The 22,453-nt window shown below is 33.9% G+C and overlaps 1 protein-coding gene across 3 annotated transcripts in view; it reads left to right on the forward strand.

Moving 5' to 3' along the window:
* LETM1 (leucine zipper and EF-hand containing transmembrane protein 1) overlaps positions 1–22,453 on the forward strand; it is a 78,733-nt gene that overhangs the window by 26,343 nt on the left and 29,937 nt on the right. For all 3 annotated transcript variants that reach the window (XM_051966386.1, XM_051966384.1, XM_051966385.1), the window contains exons 3-6: positions 4,309–4,762; positions 16,828–16,971; positions 17,460–17,597; positions 18,844–19,047. In XM_051966386.1, coding sequence (XP_051822346.1) covers positions 4,309–4,762; positions 16,828–16,971; positions 17,460–17,597; positions 18,844–19,047 — 940 coding nt within the window. The remainder of the gene's footprint in view (positions 1–4,308; positions 4,763–16,827; positions 16,972–17,459; positions 17,598–18,843; positions 19,048–22,453) is intronic.

A 22,453-nucleotide genomic window follows, 5' to 3' on the forward strand; every position in this document is an offset into this window, starting at 1 on the left:
AAACCAATTTATAGTGTTTTAAATAGAAATTTTAATAAAAATATAAGAAAAAATTATGGCTAGCTTATTATTTTTTTAACAGGTAATAGAGATTCAGCAAATATTGAGTATACACATTCAAATAGGTACCCTGAATAACAAAAATCATGACAGTCACTTGACAATCACTAGTTAAATTTATGTGAAGTTTATAAAAGCTGTTCCTCAGATCAATCCCTGAATTAGTGGAAGCCGATATTTCAAAGAAGTAAAAAGGAAAAAAGGCCTCTTGTGTTTCAAAATAATTTTATCAGCATTTTTGTAGTAAGAAAAAAGAAAAACAAAATGGGCATCCATTAATGCATATCCATTTATGCATATATACATTCATATACATACACACATCCCTGTTCCTGATGTGAATAGGTTTTTAGAACTTTGAGCCCTCTCCTGTCTAAATCCCTCTGTGTCTATTCTTCCTCTGTACGTCATTTGTATGATGTAATTACTATTTTTAATTTAACTCTGCCTCAGTCTTTCTTTTGTTGATGTCAACCTTAAATATGTATTTCATTGTGTGCATTTTGTTAAAAAAACAAAACAAAACAAAACAATTTGTCCATATTGAGTTCCTTGAAATTAGTCTTTGGTATTGATATATTGATATACGTTAAATTTTCTACTAAATTCAGGTTTAGTAAAAAGTTCTGAAAATCTGCAAGTTAATTGAATGTCATTTCTTCTTGTTTAATATTATAGATAATTTTGCTGAATATGATATTTTTGGCTGCAGGCCTAGTTCTTTTGATTGTTGGTAGATATAATTCCAAGATCTGTGGTATATTATTGTGCCTGCTGATAAGTTCTGTGGAATTCTAATTGTAGCTCCAATGTATTTGAATTGTTTCTTGCAAAATTTTCTCTTTGATCTGGGGATTTTGAAATTTGGCAATATTTCTAGGTGTTTTCCACAAAGGATCTTGTTGAGGTGCTGATCAGTAGTTTTTTTTCATTCCTACTTTTCCCTCATGTTCTAGAACTCCAAGACAATTTTCTTGGATTATTTCTTGCATTATTGTTTTTTGGTTATAACTTTCAGGCAATCCAATTATTCTTATAATTTTCTCTTCTTGATCTGTTCTCGAGATATGTCATTTTTTATGTTTCACATTCTGTTCTGTTTTCTCATTCTTTAGAATCTGTTTTGTTATTTTGTGGTCTTATAGCTTCATTGGCCTCCCCTACTCTATTCTAATTTTCAGAGTTATTTTCATCTTTGAGACTCTGTATTTCCTTTTCTTAATTGATTAACTTCTTTTTTCATAATCCTGTTTTTCTTGGATGGTTTTTATTTTTATCTTTTATTTTTTCTTGAATGTGTCTCATTTGATTTTTAAATTCTTTTTTTGAATTCCATAAACTCTCTCTGGACAAGGACCCATTTCAGGTTATTCTTTCGGGTGGAAGTTTTTTTTTTTTTTTTTTAATTTGTCTTCTGAAGATGAACCCTGGTCTTCCTTGTTCCCATAGTAACTTTCTATGGTTGGGTTCTTTTTTTTTTTTTTTTTTTTTTTTTTAAATAAAGAGATATTAGTGTAAGCAACTCTGATGGGGGGAGGGAGAGGAAGAGAAAGGGGACCTCAAGCTTTTCTCCAGCTCTCCACTCTGATCAGGAATCCCAAACGAAGAGCTTCACTCTTCTGCAAGTGCCCACAGCTAGCAGCATCTCTGCCCCATGGCTTCTACACTCACTAGCTGCTGGTTCCTTCTCACTCAGTATGTTCCCAATCAGCTGAGGTTCACTCAGTTTTCCTGGACTCTGTTCTACAGACAATACCCGGGAGGTGAATATCTCTTTGATTTCTGCTGAGGCTCCACTCACATCTTGCCTCAGGGCTCCCCATGAGACTTTTCTGAGGAACGGGCCTGGAGATGTTTGCATTTTATTCAGGTTAATTCTGGGCCTGAGGTCTTCCTGTTCTGCCCCAAATCTTGTGGATTTTTCACCAGTTCTTTGTTCACCTGAGGTGCAGATTTGTTCTATTTGTGTGTAAAATCTGGAGAGCTTGAAATTTACCAACCTATTCCACCATCTTCCCAGAATCCTCTGATGAGGAAAAGACTTAAAGCATTGTAAATGTTAATATGCTATAGATGTGAAACTTATGGGTGTGTGTGTATGTATTTTAAACACGTTTTTGGTCTTTTATTCTTTGCTTTTGAACATAATTTTTCCATTTTTATTTATCAATAACTTGTGACAAATTTTGCATGGAGGTCAGGTATCAAAGTACTAATTGATTTTACTTGAAAGGTTTAGAAAGTGTGGTAAGATCTGTAGGCAATGTATTTGGATGTGTCAAAAACTGCCACAGTTAGCAGGTAAGAGAGCCTGGATTGATGAGAGTGGGATGGAGTTGGGAAGTGGTGGTTTATGATACTAACTGATGAGAAGTTGAGGAACATGAGACTGAACCATTTATACTTAACTGATTTATGCTTAACAAAGTATACTATACTTTGAATATAATTCCTATCTGTTCTCAGCAGAGATCAACAGCCTTAAAATTTCTGGGTCTTGTTCATTTATGGGCTTATCAGTTGTGTATGCTGATATTCTTTAGAGTTTCCCATAAGCAGACAAATACATTAATACTAAACCAGACACTGAGCAGGCACACAGACTATTAAGTGCTTGGCATCAGAAAGCCCTGAGTTCAAATGATGAGGCCTTTGACACTTACTGTGTCTGTGACCACTGGCAGTTCTCCAGAATCTTTAGGCTCCTGTTGTCACCCAATCTAGCCCCATCATTCTACATGATTCTACATCATTCTACCTGAAGCAGCCTGAGTCCCAGCAAATGTAAATATGGAATTTCAAACAGGAATTTTATCTTTTTTTCCAAATTATGGAAGGAAAAGTCTCCCCTCAACTCCCCCCACCCCCCCTTTTTTTTTTTTTTTTTAAGAATTGAGTTAGGAAGATATTTTGGAGGCTAAAAGGTTCATAAGAATCAGACATTTAGTCTTTACTTAATTGACTGTAAAATTTGTACTTTTGGGGGTTGAAGTTTAGGAGAAAGAGGAAAATCTCTTATTTAAATGTAGCTCAATCCCACAATCCTGTCTTCCTTGGTATCTTATCTTAACCAGCCAACCAGACCACTTCTGTCTATTTTCTTCTAGCTTTGTAGAACTAGCAATTAAAATATTTATAAACAGGTCACCTTGGAGGATAAACACTATAAAATATCTTTTTAATATTATTGATAGAGTTTTATGGTAATAGAAAATGATTTATTTCTTGATTCAAGAAGGGATTTTCAGTTTAACTTGAAATATTTAGTATTTAGTTAGTTGTTTTCTTAAACTGATTTTTTAACATTATTTGTTTAGAGCCACTTTATGTAGGTATTTTTTTTAAGAAAAATATCAGAAAACATTTTGCTTACATATCAAAAACTGATGAAAGAAAATTCAAATATTTCCCAATTATAAAACATCCACATTAATTGGACACCAAGTAGCGAATTTAAAGAATCCAGTCTTAGGTGGCATCTAGGTAGTGTAGTGGATAGAGCACCAACCCTGAAGTCAGGAGGACCTGAGTTCAAATGTGGCCTTGGACACTTAATATTTCCTATCTGTGTGACCCTGGGCAAGTCACTTAACTCTAAATACTTTAACATAAAGCAACTCCCCAAGGAAACAACACAATATGAAATGGATTTACAAGTGAATTCTTATCAAACATTGAAAGAATGAATCTTTCCAGTATCACAAACTGTTATAATAAGAAGAAATATAATAAGAGAAAGAAGAGAGCCTACTAAGATAATTTGTGTGTTGAGTAAGTTTCCCAGTGCTTGTCAGGGAGAGAAAAAACAGGAAAAGAAAACTAGTTCACTACCTTTAAAGAATATCAGTAAATCTGGGGACAGCTAGGTGATACAGTGGATAGAGCACCAGCCCTCAACTCAGGAGGACCTGAGTTCAAATTTGGCCTCAGACACTTAACACTCCTAGCTGTGTGACTCTGGGCAAGTCAGTTAATCCCGATTGCCTCAGTTTAAAAAAAAAAAAAAAAAAACTATCAATAAATCTGAAGAAATGTGTGGGTTATACTAGATAACCTTTAGGTTTCTAGCTCTAAATCTTATATGGTTGTTGTATAAATCTTTTTTTAGGCTATAATATGTCATGGTATAGAGACATATTTTAACCAAGTAATGGTGAAATACATTTCAATTCATAGAACGTAGTTAGTTTTTAGATCATAAATTAAATTCCTTGATTGCTCACTGTTTTCTTTCTCTCTTTTTTAAAGGAATATTAAGTTTGGTTGTTGCACTCATGTCCACCCTGTTTACATTTCCTTCAAAAGTAATCACTTAAGTTGTTGGACTAAAAGACCTGAACAGGCATATATGGTAATAAGATCTTCTGAATCATGGACGCCTCTTTCCAGTTTGCACTCTCTGGAACCTCCACACATTTCTGTGCGGTGCTTGCATTCTTCTTGTCCCCTTCAAGATGACTCGGTAGTGGAAAAGTCCCTGAAGACTATTAAGGATAAAAATAAGAAGCTCGAAGAAGGTGGACCAGTCTACAGTCCCACTGTAGAGGTGCCTGTGAAGAAATCAATTGTTCAAAAGGTTGTGGATGAGTTGAAGCACTATTATCATGGCTTTCGGTTGTTGTGGATTGATACAAAGATTGCTGCACGGACACTTTGGCGAATTCTCCATGGTAGCACCTTATCTCGGAGGGAGCGGAGACAGGTAACAGGGAGTGAAGATCTTTGATTACCCCTTCTTTGGTTTTGCTTGATTTTTTTGCTTTAAACATTTTTAAATTTGTGAATTAGGAACAGAGAAGTTATCATCCCTTATGAGGACTAATTTATGGTTTTCTTTGCATGGAAAAAATTTCCTACTCTCCTGTTCTCTTCCCCTCTTTCTTTTTAAGTATAAAGTTTTTTTTTTTTTTTTTGGCTGAGGCAGTTGGAGTTAAGTGACTTGCCCAAAGTCACACAGCTAGGCAGTGTCAGTGTCTGAGAATCAGATTTGAACTCAAATCCTCCTGACTTCAGGATTGTTGATCTATCTACTGTGCCACCTACCTGCCTGTTAAGTATAAAGATTAACCTTTTGAGAGTTAATTCAAGGTAATTAGTAGGCTAGGGACCTTTCTAGATTATTGGGCTAGATGGTGGAAGATAGATCTCTTGCTTGAGTATCTTGGAACTAAAAGTTCCATTGCTCTCTTCTCCACTTGAAGAAAATACGTTTATTTTCTCAGCCTATTTATTGTGCAGGAATGTTTAAGGAGATTTGCTGAATGTATTTTGTTAATGCTCTTGAAATTGTACAAAATATATGTAGAATTGTGAATAGTTATCATTGTTAGTACTTACAAAGAGAGCAAAATTAAGACACATTTAATGTCCCTAAGTTTAATTTTAGATATATTTTAAACTAATGATATATAATAATGATAGTAATAGTTACATGTTTAATACTCTAGACAAAAGCATTAATAGAATATGCTATATTGTCATAACATTTTCATTGAATGCTATAAAAGGATTTATCTGACAAATATATTGGATTTTTACCAATAGTTTTTATATCTTATTAAACTTTTATATTAAATTTTATATTAAAATTTTATATCTTATTATTTCTTCTACAAATAATTTTCTGATCTGTGAGAACTACTTAGATTGTGATCTTGTTCTTGAAAATAATGTAACAGTAGGAGACATAGGACAGATGAACTTTGTGTACTCCCAAAATAATAGAGTTGAGACTTTTGTGCAGAAGAGGCAGGATATGCAGATTTGTACTTTATTACATATAAGTCTTGGACTACTCAGTTCTAAGAGTATTTGTTAATTTGTTGATTACTTGAAATCTAATGAAACATTATCTTCATTTGGGTATTTGGAATAAAAAAGAAAAGCTTTATGAATTCCAAATTCTTTCTATAACTGTATGTGCACAAGCACAATTTTTGAAAAGAAAATAATAGAATGCTTTGTTCAAATAACATGTTTAAAATATTTAATGGACATTGTTCGTTATAAGTTTTACATTTTTTATTATGCCTTGTTAAAAAAAGAGTAGAGCATTTGCTTATTGTGTATAAAAATGTGACTTCTAATTTTGCTTTTCAGATTTTAATAGGTTTTTTTATTTGTATGATTTTTTTTTTCAAACAGCTTTTATGGAAGATCAATGCAAACTATCCAAATGACAGATTTTAGGTAGAAAATTTAGTTTTGAATGATTTAATAGTAGGCCTTTTTTTTTTTTTTAGGTATAATTCATACCATTGAATAGTTGGGCATATCAGAATTATAATATTGAGCATTTATTTTTGTCACTATAGGTTTTTTTTAGCATCAGTACTGGAAATTATATTTGTATTTCATAATTGCTGACTGGAATAACATATAAGACTAGTCAATCTCAATAGATGCCTGCTTTATTGAAGAATTCAAAATTGATATTTTAATGTTGGGTGCATAAATGAAAACTTTTAAGAATATATAGTGTATTTTTTACTATTTTTCTACTTTGATTACTTTAAAAAAAAAGTCTAGAAATATGATGTTTTTCTTGAAGTATTTCAGTTGGAAACTTTTAAATAGTAAAGATCAAAGTAGTGGCATCCTTAGGACAATTCAAAGTAGCAGCAGGAAACTCTGACACAATGAACTCTTAGAATTTAAGAATCTGGAGAGTCAGACAGATTGACAGCAAATTAGTGTGTAATGTCTCCAGGGTTTTTTTTTTTTTGTTTTTGTTTTTTAGATCAATGAAGTAACTAATTAGTCTTAGCATTTAGAGTATTCCAGTTCACTTAATTCACGTCTGAATAAATGAATTTTTTCATTTATTTCTGTGCAAGTGTAGTCAATAGCATAGGCTTTGAGAATGGTGAGGAGCTGCTGCCTGGAATTTTTCTCCTCACTTTAAGATTGTATATTCATTGTAAGTCGAGATTGGATGCATGATCAGAAATCACCTCTGAAGGGAAAATGTATCTAGAAAAGAGTAACATTAAAATAATTGTAATTGTGCATTGCAGACCATATGGTGTTTCTTGTCTTTTTTCTGGGAAGTAACTGGCAGCTCATTATATTGTCAGCCAGCCTTTTGTCTCCATTTTCAGAGGCGTTCCTCTGCTAATGGGAAGTGTCCTAATGATGGTCCTGGCTGGAGTGAAAGTGGGAAAATGTTGTTAATATATGTTAGATACTTAATATCAAATGATAAATTCATAATTCAGAAAATAATGGCAAAGAATTTTTTGTGAGTCTTGACATTAAAAATATTTTTATCACTGTAAGAAATTTTATTTTCTAAATGGAGAGTCTCTCAGAACCCAAGTTTTAAGAAAGGAGACATTGTTAGAAATCTATTTTTTTAAATTAAGTATTCTTTTCAGAAGACCATAAATAATTGTCAGTGTATATGGAAAACTTTAGAATTAAAATAAATCTGAGAGACAATAGTGCAAGTTTTTTTCTTCCAGTTTTATATATGAAATAACAGAGACTCCAGAGAGATGAAATGATTTGCCCATAGTTACTTCTTTGAGGATCTTTGATTCTACCTCTGCTTCTTAAGGTGTACTTGTAGCTCAAAAAGAATCATGAATTGACCACAAGATGACTTGGGAAATTCCATTGTTTTGTTCTCTTCTGCTTGAGATAGAAAACGATGGTAGCATAGAAGATGAGAAAGTAAAAACCTGGATAACATATCTGTCCTGGAGCCATTGTCTGCTAACTAGGTTTTTTTTCTTAGGTAAGGAAGCGAATGCAGCGTGTATGAAACCCATCTGCCATCTGTTGTTAAGTGACAGACATTTTGGAATGTAACTGTCTCAACAGTTTGAATAATATCTAATGGTTTGGCATAGTGATATGGATACTATAAAAAGTAAGAAAAGAGTTTGAACAAAATGTCAATAATTGTAATACTTGTAGAAAAAGTTATCTTTCAGTGTCTTATTGTGGTGCAGTGCAAAATCCTTGGCAGGTTTTGTAAAACTGAAAAGGCTTTCAAGTAGGTCAAGTGATAGATTATACTTATGGATTATATTATCTGAAGACCAGTCTGGCTAAATTTGAACAAATGCATTAAATGCAGGACCATAGAGTAGTGTAGTAATTTAATGTTTGTAGTATGATGGTTGCTTTCAGCCATGGCACCTGATGAAAATTATCAATTAAGGTCAGAGAAAACTTTCAGTCTTTGTAGAGATAATATCTATCCTGATGAAATCGGAGGTGCTTAAAAGAACAAAATTAAGAGAAAAATCATGTAAAAATTATTATGTGCTAAAGTTCATATGATGAAAAGCAGGTTTTTTTTTTTCTTGTGCTTCATGATGAAAAGATTTTTTTTTTTGAGTAATAGCTTTTTATTTTCAAAATTCATGCAAAAATAGTTTTCAGCATTTACCCTTGTAAAACCTTACATTCCAAATTATTCTCCCTCCCTACCCTCTGCTTCTTCCCCTTAGATAGCAAGTAATCCAATGTATATTAAACATGTGCAATTCTTCTTCTTCTTCTTCTTCTTCTTCTTCTTTTTTAAACAATTATAACTTTTTATTGACAGAACCCATGCCTGGGTAATTTTATACAACATTATCCTTGCACTCACTTCTTTTCCGACTTTTCCCCTCCCTTCCTTCACTCCCTCCCCAGATGGCAAGCAGTCAAGACATGTTAAATATGTCACAGTGTGTCCTAGATACAATATATGTGTGCAGAACTGAACAGTTCTCTTGTTGCACAGGAAGAATTGGATTCAGAAGGTAAAAATAACCTGGAAAGAAAAACAAAAATGCAAACAGTTTACATTTATTTCCCAGTGTTCTTTCTTTGGGTGTAGCTCCTTCTGTCCATCATTGATCAATTGTAACTAAGTTAGGTCTTCTCTTTGTCAAAGAAAACCACTTCCATCAGAATACATCCTCAAACAGTATCGTTGTCGAAGTGTATATTGATCTCCTGGTTCTGCTCATTTCACTTAGCATCAGTTCATGTAAGTCTCTCCAGGCTTCTCTGAAATCATCCTGCTGGTCATTTCTTACAGAACAATAATATTCCATAACATTCATATACCACAATTTACCCACCCATTCATATACCTTAACTTAATAAGTCATTCTCCAACGGATAGGATCCACAAAACTGAGATTTATTTAAAGAAGTCCCACAGAAGAATGCTGCCAAATGACATCTTAAATATAAATTGCTTGGATAATCTGAAAGCATTATATAAATATAATTATATATTATACAGATAAGCCTAAATGTTATATAAATACAATTATATATAACTATTGTTACTTAGAATGTTAATATGACCATTATTTTAAAAAAAAGGCTGTGGAAATTTTATTTGTATTGAGCATAATAAGAAAGAGGTAAGTATTATTTTTGCAGTTATATATACATAGAATGAGGCTTTTCTGGAAAGTTCTTAAAATTTCTTTTCCTTTTGACTTCTCTAAAACATTTCTGGGCTTAATCTGGAGAATAATAAAGTTTCACTTAAAGAATAAGGCAAGAAATTGTTTTTAATGAATTTTGGAAAATCAAAAGTAGTTCTTAACATGTCACAAAGTAATATTGAAACTGATACACAACAGTTGTAGTCAGTATGGGAAGTATTATTATAGACAGAAATAGCAGTAGTTAACCTTAATGGCTTCCTGATTTAACTTTGTCTCTGTATTGCTGCAGTGGTCAGTACTTCTAATTTTTACCTACAGATCTCTAGGATCTGTTTTCTCCCATCCTTGTTTTTGATTGTTATTTTCCATACATCTTTGATTTTGTAACCTTGAGATCTGTTTCTTGGTATTTTTGGTGAGATTAAATGCCAATCCCTGATTATTGGATAATTATAATTATTATTATTATGTCCTAGTTCACATCAAGCAGGAGATGTGTACTGGAAGAGAGAGGCTTTGTTACCTTACTGGCTTCCTGAGATCTCAGTTATGATCTTTTATTTTTTTCTTAAGATAAAATATTTTCAGTTGTGCTGGGGAACATCCTGAATTCTATCTTCATCTTAATTTCTTTGGCCTCTTATTTTTTCTTAGATTTTAGCTATTGAAGAGAGTTTTATTCCTCAGCTAGAGCTTTAGCTGTTTTAAACAAAGACTTAAATTAGATTTGACTAAAGATAATATTTGTCATGACAGACGTGAGATTCTTGTCAGCTTTGGCAATTTCCTTGAATTTTAGACATTCATTTCTTCTTATTTTAATAGTATTTTATTTTTCCAAATATACACAAAGATAGTTTTCAACATTCACCTTTGCAAAGCCTTGTGTTCCACAATTTTCTCATTCCTTCTCTCTTTTCTGTCTCTCGAAGACAGCAAGCAATCTGATCTAAGTTAAACCTGTGCAATTCTTCTAGAGGTGAAAATACTAGCTTTGATTTGTATCCTGTCTTCATAGTTCTCTCACTGGTTGTGGATGACACTTTTTGTATGATGGGTTTTAATGAAAAGGAAAATATTTTGCATATTGGCTTGTTTTATTTCAAGGGATAACAGAATAGTAATCTGCTTGACTTGGTGGTTTTTTGAGTGAACTCTAGATATTCATTCAACTGATACCTACTATGTGCCTGCTAGCTATTGTTTTAAACACTAAGACGCACAGAGACAAAAATGAAATAGTCCTTAGCTTACGTTTCATTGGCTATTCCAGTGTGACACACATTTCTTGTTTTTAGTTGTTTGGAAAAGGACAACATAGATTTGCAAAGCCTTGGTTAGTTCCTTAAAGTTAAAAATTTTCTGTTTTAGTTTCTTTCTGAGTAGCTTGTATGTTGGGAACTAGTGTTGCTTTAAAGACTTCCATAGGTAAAATTAAAATTTTAAATGTGGATTAATATATGGTTTTAAGTATTAAGTTTTTCTGTCTTTTGAAATTTGTTTAACTTAAAATATAGCTAACTATAATTTTAGTTTGTAGCAAATGATCACAGATTACCTAATCATTCATAAGATGCTTATTATGTAAAAAAAAAAAAAAGATAATGTGATCAAACTGATTTTTCTCTTCTGATGTAGACTAATACACCGTCAAATGACAAAATAAATATTTATAAACTAATATTTTGTGTCTGGAAGTTAATTACATTGTTAAATTGTTCTCATCTGAAAATTACTTGTGACAAAGTATATGGTCTCTTTTCAGTTCTGAGGCACTTTAAACTTCCATTAATAAACCAAACCCTCAGGTTTCTGGAATGGGTAGAAAAGGAGCCTAGTCTTTGGCTACAAACAGCTCTTTATGATCCAGCAACAAAGGAATTTGTTAGAGCAGAGCTGAAGCTCACACCTGTTAATACTGTGCTGGAAGTTTTGCTCTGTAGAATAAAAGCACTTTCTGTGTGATAATGATGTGAAAGAAATGCTGGAGTCTTTTGGGATAAGCAATAAGGTTTAAAAGAGCTAAGAAAAAAGAGACAAATAAATGGGGGTGAGCAGGAACACCTGGAGGAGCTTTGACATTGGAAGAGGAGGAAGATAGACCCTTATAAAATAGTAGAGACAAAGCTTCGTGGGGTGAAATAGCCACCTGTGCTACCCCTCAAAGGACTTTGAAGGAATAAGATATCTCTTCCTGCCTTTGATAAAAGCCCTGTGACTGCTGTGAAAGACATGAAATATTTCCCTGTGTGACTGGAAGTGATACTAGAAATCATCTATCCTGTGCCTCTTTGACCCCCAGAAGGTGTTGATGTACATGATTTCATCAGTGTGAGAGGGAGTACCGTGTGCAAATGTCTTGAGTATGGTGACAGTCCTGGAAACTACAAAATGCTTGGTAGATTTGTGTAGTTGGGAAGACACCCCATAAATACAAATAGCTCAACAGAAACTCCCTAGACTTGACTCTTCTATGTATCTTTCTGTGTTCATTCATTCTTTTTTCCTTCCCTTTCATTCCATAGGATATGGTCCTCTGTCTCTTAGCTCCTTCCTCTGGCCTATAAAATATATTCATGTCTTCCCTATCTCCCCAATCCCAACCCCAAATATCTCTGAACTCTGTTCCCAGTTCAAGGGATCATCCTACCTCTCTCCACCAAATTTCTAAAAAAGAGTTGTTTCTACTTTCTGTTTATACTTTATCTCCCAATTCTTCAGCTCCTGGAAAAAGGTAAGTTGGAGCTAAGTGACAAAGAAATTCAAAAACTAAGCAGAGGAGCTTATACTTGATTTTGGAGTCAATAGGAAGCCACTAGAGTTTATTGTTTATGGTTAGGACACTGCTGTTTATAAGGTTAACTTTGGAAGCCATATGGAGCATATATTGGAACATAATAGCAGAGAAATTAGTCTTGGAGAATTTCAGATGAGAAGTGATAAAGGTTTGTAGTAAGGTGGTAGCCATGTGAATAGAGAGGAGATGGATATGAGAAAGGAGAAAAGTTGTGGAGGATAGAAATATTTAGGAAATGATTGGCTCTAAGAAGAACGAGGAGTCAAGGATAACATTGAGGTTAGAAGTGTTGCTTGTACTCTCAGTAGAAATAGGCAAATTCTGAAGAAATAGACAAATCAATAAACTTGATGGGAAAATAATATGGCTGTTTTGTACATGCTGAGCTTTAGTTACCTATGAGACATCATTTTGAAGTTATCATTAGGGAGTTGGAGATTTGAGACAAACTTAGGAGACAAGCAGCCGATAGGGCTGGGCATATATGGATCTAGGAGTTATCTGAATAGAAATGATCATCAAGCATATCAAGCACTGCTAGCTGATGAAGTCACAAAGTGAGAAAGTGTAGAGGGCCCCAGGATGTGTCCCTGAAGTAGATCCTCAGTTAAGGGGCATTATATTGTTGTATAATGTAGTCAGGAGTAGAACCAAGGGAAAAAGCAAGGCCAGGAAAACTTTAAGAGGAGAGAATATCCAGGAAGTACTGGTTGACAATATTGAAAATTGGAGCAGTTGAGAAGGATGAGGATTGAAAAAAGGCCACTAGATTTAACATTTAAGAGTTATGTGTAACTTTGGTGTTTGTTGAGTGCTTAGGTTAGAAGCCAGATTACAAAAAGTTGAAAAGTGAAAAGAGAGGAAATGGAAAAAATGAGTAAATTGGTAATTGTCCCTCCAAGGAATTGTCTATGAAGAGAGTGTATGTGTGTGTATGTGTGTGTGAAAGAGAGAGAAGAGAAAAAAAGAAGAGAAGAGAAGAGAATATAGAGAGAGAAAAAGAAAGAAAGGAGGTGCTAGAACATTAACGATGACAATTAAAATTTTTTTTATTTAATATTTTATTTTTGCCTAGTTAGATATAAAACAATTTTTTGCATGTTTTTAAAACTTTGAGCTCCAGATTCTCTCTCTTAACTTTTAACCTCCCCCCATTGAGAAAGCATATGTGAAGTTATGTAAAACATTTATGTAAAAGTCAAGTTGTAAAAGAGAACATAGATTCCTCCCCCCTAAACCTCCCCCAAACCCAAGAAAAATAAAGTTTTAAAAAATATGCTTCAACTTGTATCCAGACACATTCAATTCTTTATTTTATTTTATTTTTTATAATAACTTTTTATTGACAGAACCCATGCCAGGGTAATTTTTTTTACATTATCCCTTGCACTTGCTTCTGTTCCGCTTTTTCCCCTCCCTCCCTCTACCCCCTCCCCAGATGGCAAGCAGTCCTTTACATGTTAAATAGGCTGCAGTATATCCTAGATATAATATATGTGTGCAGAACCGAACAGTTCTCTTGTTGCACAGGGAGAATTGGATTCAGAAGGTAAAAATAACCTGGGAAGAAAAACAAAAATGCAAATAGTTTACATTCATTTCCCAGTGTTCTTTCTTTGGGTGTAGCTGCTTCTGTCCATCATTTATCAATTGAAAAGGAGTTAGGTCTCTTTGTCAAAGAAATCCACTTCCATCAGAATACATCCTCAAACAATATTGTTGTCGAAGTGTATAATGATCTCCTGGTTCTGCTCATTTCACTCAGCATCAGTTCATGTAAGTCTCTCCAAGCTTCTTGTATTCATCCTGCTGGTCATTTCTTACAGAACAATAATATTCCATAACGTTCATATACCACAATTTACCCAGCCATTCTCCAATTGATGGGCATCCATTCATTTTCCAGTTTCTAGCCACTACAAACAGGGCTGCCACAAACATTTTGGCACATACAGGTCCCTTTCCCTTTTTAGTACCTCTTTGGGATATAAACTTAGTAGGTAACACTGCTGGATCAAAGGGTATGCACAGTTTGATAACTTTTTGGGCATAATTCCAGATTGCTCTCCAGAATGGTTGGATTTGTTCACGACTCCACCAACAATATATCAGTGTCCCTGTTTTCCCGCATCCCCTCTAACATTCATCATTATTTTTTCCTGTCATCTTAGCCGATCTGACAGGTGTGTAGTGGTATCTCAGAGTTGTCTTAATCTGCATTTCTCTGATCAATAGTGATTTGGAACACTCTTTCATGTGAGTGGTAATAGTTTCAATTTCATCATCTGAAAATTGTTCATATCCTTTGACCATTTATCAATTGGAGAATGGCTTGATTTCTTATAAATATATATTATAAATATATTCTTATAAGTATATAATATAACAAATATATTATACATATAATATATAATAAATACATAAATATATAATAAATATATTCTTATAAATATTAATCTTGCAGTTAATATCCAGTTAATATTATAATGAACAATAGAAAGCTATCTTTATTCCAGATATCATATTTCTATGTTTGGAAAATTTCTTAATTTTTTCTTTTTCTTTAACATTAATTTTTACTTTTTTTTTTTTCAGTTATCAGGGAGTTATTACTGTTCAAAGAATTTATAAAATATTTTGCTTACCTAAAAAAAGATATACTTTTGGAAACCCCCCCCCCCCCCAAGTCCAACAGCTGTCACCTGAGTTTTAACACTGTTTTAGGTTGTGAATTCTTTATTTCATAATGGATACTGGGGAAAAGACGACAAATGTATTTAAAGACATGGTCATATTCCCAAAGTAAAATAAGTAGTAATTTCATTCTTCAAGGAGAACTTCATCTCAGAAAGTCATATCCTTATTTTCTCAGGACTTTTCTTCCTCTTGAATTTCTGAGATTCTGCTTGGATTTAAGAATTTCATTGACAATATTTAAATTTTGATATATTGACTCTGGAAAGCAAATTATTTTTTGAACTGCATGCATTGTTCATGGCAGGCTAGAAATTTTGTAAGACAATTGTTCTGTTTGATTACCATCAGATTGGCACTTTTACCAGATTGCAGAGGCTTGTTGCAAGCTTAGCCTGTGGTATATTTATTTCCTTCTTCAAGTTTTGTAAGTTTAATTTGCTGCCATCATAGTCTACTCAGGCGTAAACTCAAGATTCTAGTCTACATGTACCATTAATTCGGGGTTCTCATAGATGCTTTCTGTTTATCATTTATACTTCTAATACCTACTCAAGTATTCTCATTTCTGCCTGTATTTCAGAGAGGTTGAATCTCATTAATCTTTCTTCTTGGCTTAGAATTTTCTTCTTAAAATGTTTCATAGCTTATTGCAGAAACTGAAAATACTTATTTCTCAAGGATTCCCCTTGAGTAACAAATTCTTTGTCGTGTTTATTTGAGAAATAACAGAAACACTTGAATCAAGATCATTTAATGTTGCAACAAGAAACTTAATGTCTCAGAGTTCTAATGATGTGAGGAAAAGAAAGATAAGCTCTGTGTGATAGCAACCTCTGGAAGCATGTGTACATAGTAGGTAGTAAACCTCACTTCAGTCAATCAACCATGTTCCAAGTCTCCAGCACCAGTTGAGTTTTAGAAATCAAATCTAGAAATGGAAATTGTGGAATCTAGATCATATTTTACAACTTTAGGTGTTGGGTAATTATCTTCAAGGCCTATTCTTTCGTTCTTTCCTTTTCCCTTCCTTCCCTTCATAACTTGACTTGAGACAATTGGAGATAAAGGTCATGCATTAAGTGTCTGAAACTGGATTTCAACTGGGTCTTCCTGATTCCAGGGCCTGTTCCTCTATCTTCTGCATCATCTAACTGCCCCAAGGGTCTTGGTTTTCAAAAACCCTTGAAAAGAAAATGGATTAGTCTTATTTAGATCTTTAGGATTGTCTACCTTATTGGTGAGTTCTGAGAGGCTGGTGTAAGATATCCCCTCCTAGCCTCATATCTACTGTGCACATAATTGGATCTCTATTACCTAGGCAGCCAGACTATTTAAATAGCTCACCTTCACTCAACTCACTTGGGATTGGGCCCCCTTTCCTTCTAAAATGGGAAGTGTGAGCTGCCTACTTTAGATAATTTTGTAAGAAGGTTAAACTTTCTGTGCTTTGTCATCCATAATACATAGCCATGAATATAAGATGAGAATATGTTAGAATGAATATACTATATGATTAACATGGCTTAAAGAAAGGTTTTATGTAGTTTAGTTTTACTTTTAAAAATTATATCAAAATTTATAGATTATATATTAAAACTCATAGATTCAGAATCTTAGATTTTAAAGGAATTCAATATAGAACTAGCTGGAATCCCCCCAGTCTAACCCTTATTTGAAGCTAGAAACCTTGTACATCTGTGGCAAGTGGTGATCCAGTCCTGCTTCAAGATCTGTGGGATAGAAAGACTTGATACTTGCCAGCTCTTCTTTGTAATATATTGTAGTTGTTAATGATTTTTACGCAGGAAAAAAAATCTTCCTTTGTAAAAATAATTCTTTTTAGTTATCCACTAATATTTTTCTTTTCCCTAGTTTCTTCGGATATGTGCTGATCTCTTTCGCCTGGTCCCTTTCTTAGTCTTTATTGTGGTTCCATTTATGGAGTTCCTGCTTCCAATTGCTGTTAAGCTCTTCCCAAATATGTTACCATCAACATTTGAGACACAATCCATAAAGGTAACAGTAAATGTGGGTCAAAATGAACTAACTTATGAATGATTTTTGATTTTGCTTAACATAGTTTTGCACTTCATTGCCAAATTTTAGATGTTAGCCATAGTTGTCAGTTTGGAAACTTTGTGTTAACATTATATTGCAGTACTGTAATTTTTAGCAGACCTACAGATTTCCTGATTATGCTATTTTATTTTAAGTAAAATAACACTTTTTTTTGGTCTTCCGTATTCCAAAGTGAAATAATAGGGAAGCTGTTTTGTTCCTGTGGCTGAGTCAGTCAGCCATAACAAAGTAGTCCATTTCTGCTGCTGAGATGGCAGTTCCCCTGTTTCTACAGAATCAAAATGGCCATCCTCCAGGGAGGACACATGAATGTGATAGTTACTCTTGAGTGAGGTATAGGAGGGCAAGTTTCAGAATTAATACATATTTCTGGGAGAGGACTGTGAGCCAAAGCTTCCTTTTTTTTTTTTAAACCCTTTTTATAGGAAGAGAGACTGAAGAAAGAATTGAGAGTAAAACTTGAAGTGGCTAAGTTTCTTCAAGACACAATTGAGGAAATGGCCTTAAAAAATAAAGCTGCTAAAGGAAATGCTACGGAAGACTTCTCGAAATTTTTCCAAAAGGTGAATATGTTTTCTCACGTATTTAACTTGTTTTGTTTTAGAATATTTGTCTGACTTGCATTTGAAACTGTTTACATAAGGAATTTAACAGTTGTGAATTTTGAGATTGTTATCCAAAAATCTATCGTTTTGATAGGACTACTTGATAGTAAGAGAAGAGGCATAAAAATGACAGCGTGTTCACAGAATAGAAGTCAGTCTACCATAATAACTATTAAATAAAAACATATAATTTTAGAGCTTAATGGGACTCATTTTCCAGATATGAATATAAATGTCCAGAAAAAATGAAGTCATTTGTTGAAATTCAGAAAGCTAGCTGGTAATAAAGTTGGAACCAGAATCCCAGGTTGTTTTCCCAGTTATGTGCAAGGTACGGTGCTAGAGGTTGGAGACTTCACACCCTGTGCAAAGGAATTGGACCTGGGAGAAGGAATTCCAAGTGTGGGTATGAGAAGTCAGATGTAAATGAACCATAATGTGTGAAGAGGAACAATAGAGTCACTGAGGAAGAGATATGGAGCAAGGGAATAACATGATCAGATATGGTTATTGGTGCTCATTCATAATGATCTTGTGTTGTCAAGGAATGGTTAGATTCATTATACTGTTTACTAAAACGGAAGCAAGTGCCATATAATTTGACACTTGTTTTTCTTCAGGATAAATTCAGAATAAGTAATGAATGTGAATATTCAGTGCACTCGTGTTCATTGATCCATTGTTAGATTTGCTTTAGAAGTGTTTGCCTGAGTTTTGATGCCAGATAATCAACTTGTAATTCATAAAAAAATAAAAAGGTCTTTTAAAGATAGGTAACTTGAGAGGGTTTGAACTTTGAAGTGCTATTCTTGTCAAATATTTGAAGGGTGGTTTTATGGAATAATGATTCGACTCTGTTATTTTGGTCCCAGAGAACAACAGTAGGAGTTAGGAAGGAAAAAATGGAAGGATGTTAGAGAGAGATGTTTTTGGTCTAATAAGAGAAATAAATAACATGTAGGTTAGTTAAAAATGGAATAGTTTGGAGATAAAAGAGTAAGGGTGGTTCCCATTCAGATTTTGGTTGAATGAGATGCCTTGAGACTTCTTTCTTGGAGATGCTTTGTCCTGCCTGCCCGTTCTGTACCATGAGGCTTCAGGTCTTAGAATTGAGGGAGTAATGGGGTTCCTCTTGTGTCTTGAGGCCTATTGCTGATTTGTCTGAAACCCATTGGAGAGTCTTTGTTTCCTGTTTGATTTGCAGATCCGAGAGACAGGAGAGAGACCCACTAATGAGGAAATCTTACGCTTTTCCAAACTGTTTGAAGATGAACTGACTCTGGATAACCTGACTAGACCCCAGCTGGTGGCCCTCTGTAGACTGCTGGAGCTGCAGTCAATAGGGACAAACAACTTTTTGCGTTTTCAGTTGATCATGAGACTGCGGTCAATGAAAGCAGATGACAAGGTAGGTGGACATGAGAGCAGAGTGAGCAGCTAGTAAACTAACAGAGGCACTCTCTGAAATTTTCAGGGGCATTATTAGCAGAGTTTTTGGTTAGAATTCTTGCACTTCTCTGCTGATTTATAAAAGGGGAAAGAGGGAGGGAGTTCTGGGGGTGTGAATTTTCTTCTTTTTCAAGAAAAAAGTTGAAACATACAGGATTTTCCAAAAGTCTTTGTGCAATTTTGAACTTTAGTAATTTCAGAAATAATGCATGATAAAGCATTACCCCAAAATACTTAAAAATTTTAAGTATTCAGATTTAGTTTATATTTATTAATTTTGTGAACTCTGAGTAGCAAATTTTTAATTTTAATGAAGGAACATACTTTATCATTACATGTTCCATGTGTGAATTTCTGGATGATACTTTCTCAGACTAGGAGATTATTTGAGTAAGTTCACTTCCTTTGTCATCTCAGTCATCTGATATATCTCCATTACTCTTTTCCTTATGGAATTACATCACAACTGAAAACATGTCAGTTGTGCATTAAAACTACATTCTTTGAAAAAATATTATGACTAAAATTAGAAATGCATTTCCTTTTTGCACTGAGCCACAGTTCCTGAAGGCTTTTTTTTTTTTTTTTTTTTTTTTTTTTTGCTGAGGCAATTGGGATTAAGTGACTTTCCCAGGGTCACACACCAGGAGGTGTTAAGTGTCTGAGGTCAAATTTGAACTCAGCTCCTCCTGACTTCAGGTCTGGTGCACTATCCACTCACCATCTAGCTGACCTCCTGAAGGTTTTTTTTTTTTTTAAACAAAATTTGAAAATTAAATATTTGAAAATTTGATTTTTTTTTTTTTTGAGAATTGATAGATATACAGCACAAGATGATGGTGATTTTGAATTTTAGCAAAATGTATCAATAGTTAACATTTTTAATAATTAGCCTTTTAAATGTTGTTTTTTGTAAGTTTGTGGTACTTAATACTTCAGAAGTTGCTTATGCTTAAAACCATACTGAGATTTTTGGAACACCCTATATTTTGTTTCTGGAATCTACCAAAGTATCTTTTCTCTAATTTTTCATATCTGCACTTATAAATTAAAACTAATATATTTAGAAATGAGATTGAGTAGCTCTGTTGCTCAGATTATTTCAAAAGGCTTAGGACTGAAATAGCCATTTGCAAGTCAGAAGCAGAAGGCACTCATATAACCTTTTTCAGAACTGCTGTGACATCTGCTTGTTAAGTATGTCTTCTCACCCAAACACTGCTCATTTTCTGTTCTGTCTGCCTCAGTGCAGACTTCATTGTTTCTTGAATGTAGGTAGAATATCGTGAGTTTTCTAAATCTAAAAATCTTTGTTTTGGAAATGGAGCTCCTAAAAGAGAGTCATGAGGAAAGATATTTTTATATGATCAATTAAGAAAATTGCTGGTTTCTACTATTGTTTCCATATTAATAGTTCTCTGTATCGGAGATTCTTAACCTAGGACTGTTGAATTTTTTTTTAATATCTTGATAACTGTATCAATTAAATGAGTTTCCTTTGTAATTCTCTGTATCTTATTTATGCCCTTACTCTGAGAAGGTGTCTCTAGATTATACTAGATTGGCACTGGCCCTAGGTTCTGAGCCTGGGTGCTGCTTTTGTGGCCTTTTTCCAAGTCCTTTCACTTCTTATTACCTTGTGTTCATTTTCAGATGATATTTAAGGACCCTTCTACCCAAGATCTTGTGACTTGCCTTAAAATGCTGGAGCTTGGCCTATTGGACTCATCATATGTTTCATTAAACCTTCTTGAAATGTAGAAAATGAACATGCCTAAAACCTCCCCTGCCCTTTTATAAATTAGCAGAAAAGTGTTAACTACCAAAAAGGTTACAATTTCCCAATAGTCCTGTTATGTCACAGTATTGAAAGACTTGTTCTAATGGATTCTTAAAACTTTCCTCTATTGTGGCTATTGAACTTACAGTTCAGTAAGTGTGAAGAACTAGAATGCTAGACTTAGGATTAGGGGACACTCACTTAGATTCTGCTTTTAGGGCTTGCCCCTATTATGACGACTGTGGATAATTATTCAACCTCCCTCAGGTTCTATTTCCTCATTTGTAAAAAACAGGGGTATTGATACCTGTACTTCCCACCTTACAGGACTTTTATCAGGATCATTTGAGACAATGTAAAGTGCTTTGCACAGTGAAATGCACTATATAAATGTTCATTATTCATAGGTGTTTAATTCATATTGTGTCACTATGGGGAGTTGGTCTAGATCAAAGCTGTCAAACAGATTAGAATGTAATTGGGAAATAATGTTAACATGTGCTTTTCTAAAGTTCAATATGTTCCTTACATACTTGTCAGGGATCTTTCAGTGGTCTTACTTTATTGGGCTACATTGTTTTTGCAGTTTTACTATTTTTGTTTATTTGCTATTTTGAAAGGGAAATCCTTCTACTGCAGCTTTCTTCTGTGCCTGTTATGTTTATGGAAGCAAGCTAGGCCTATGCAAGGCCTAGCCAGGTCCTACCAATAGAAGAAGGCTTAAGTGGATGAATTGTGTCCATGTACTCGTGGATACTCACATGTGCACCCACACCCAACTTTTTAACTATAAATTCAGTCTGTAAGTTAAATTTTTCATGCATTTTTATAAATCTTTTTTCCAGACAGTAAATATTTTGACATGATAGCAGCCCCTAGTGGCTATTATTTAAATAAAGGAAAATAGGAAAGCTAGAACTTTTAGCCACTGTTGGTTTTTTGTTGTTGATACTTTATTCTAAAAGGCAATACATATAAAAAAAATTTATATGGACTTCCTTCCCAGTGGGCTGCTGCTACTAATATTTGTTTACATTTTTGTAATGCTTTGCAATATATTCTTCTTAGAACAACTCTAGGTTGTGCCATGATTTGGGGAAGAAAGTTAGCCTTCTAAGTAGTATAGAATATTTGAGATCCATTCAATTTAGAGTGGATCTCATTAGAATTTAAATTTTTTCCTGTTCATTTTTTCAAGGTTTTTGCTCATTTTTTCAAGGTCTTGTCTCATTCCTAAAATCTATGGGTTTGTATCTCTTTGGCTTCCATAGCAAAGTAGTGCACTTGCCTTGTCTGCTTACTTTTCTGGTAATTCCTCTCTATCAGCCAACTTCGCTTCTTCCTTGTGTCTCCTGTAGCTTTCATCACCTTTCTCAGTGATCAGTCCTGGGCCCTGTATTCTCTGTATTTTTCCCTTTGCTTATTTTATTCTTTTATTTTCTCTATTCCCCACCTCCTGAAGATTATGGATACTTTTTACTAAACATGTTAAAAAATGTAGAACTATATTTTGCAGCTGTCTCTTAAAAAGTTTGGACAAACCTTGATATGAGAGAACTAGTTTATAAACTAGAGCTTATTAATC

This window comes from Antechinus flavipes, chromosome 6, assembly GCF_016432865.1.
Source record: "Antechinus flavipes isolate AdamAnt ecotype Samford, QLD, Australia chromosome 6, AdamAnt_v2, whole genome shotgun sequence".
NCBI classification, from domain to species: domain Eukaryota; kingdom Metazoa; phylum Chordata; class Mammalia; order Dasyuromorphia; family Dasyuridae; genus Antechinus; species Antechinus flavipes.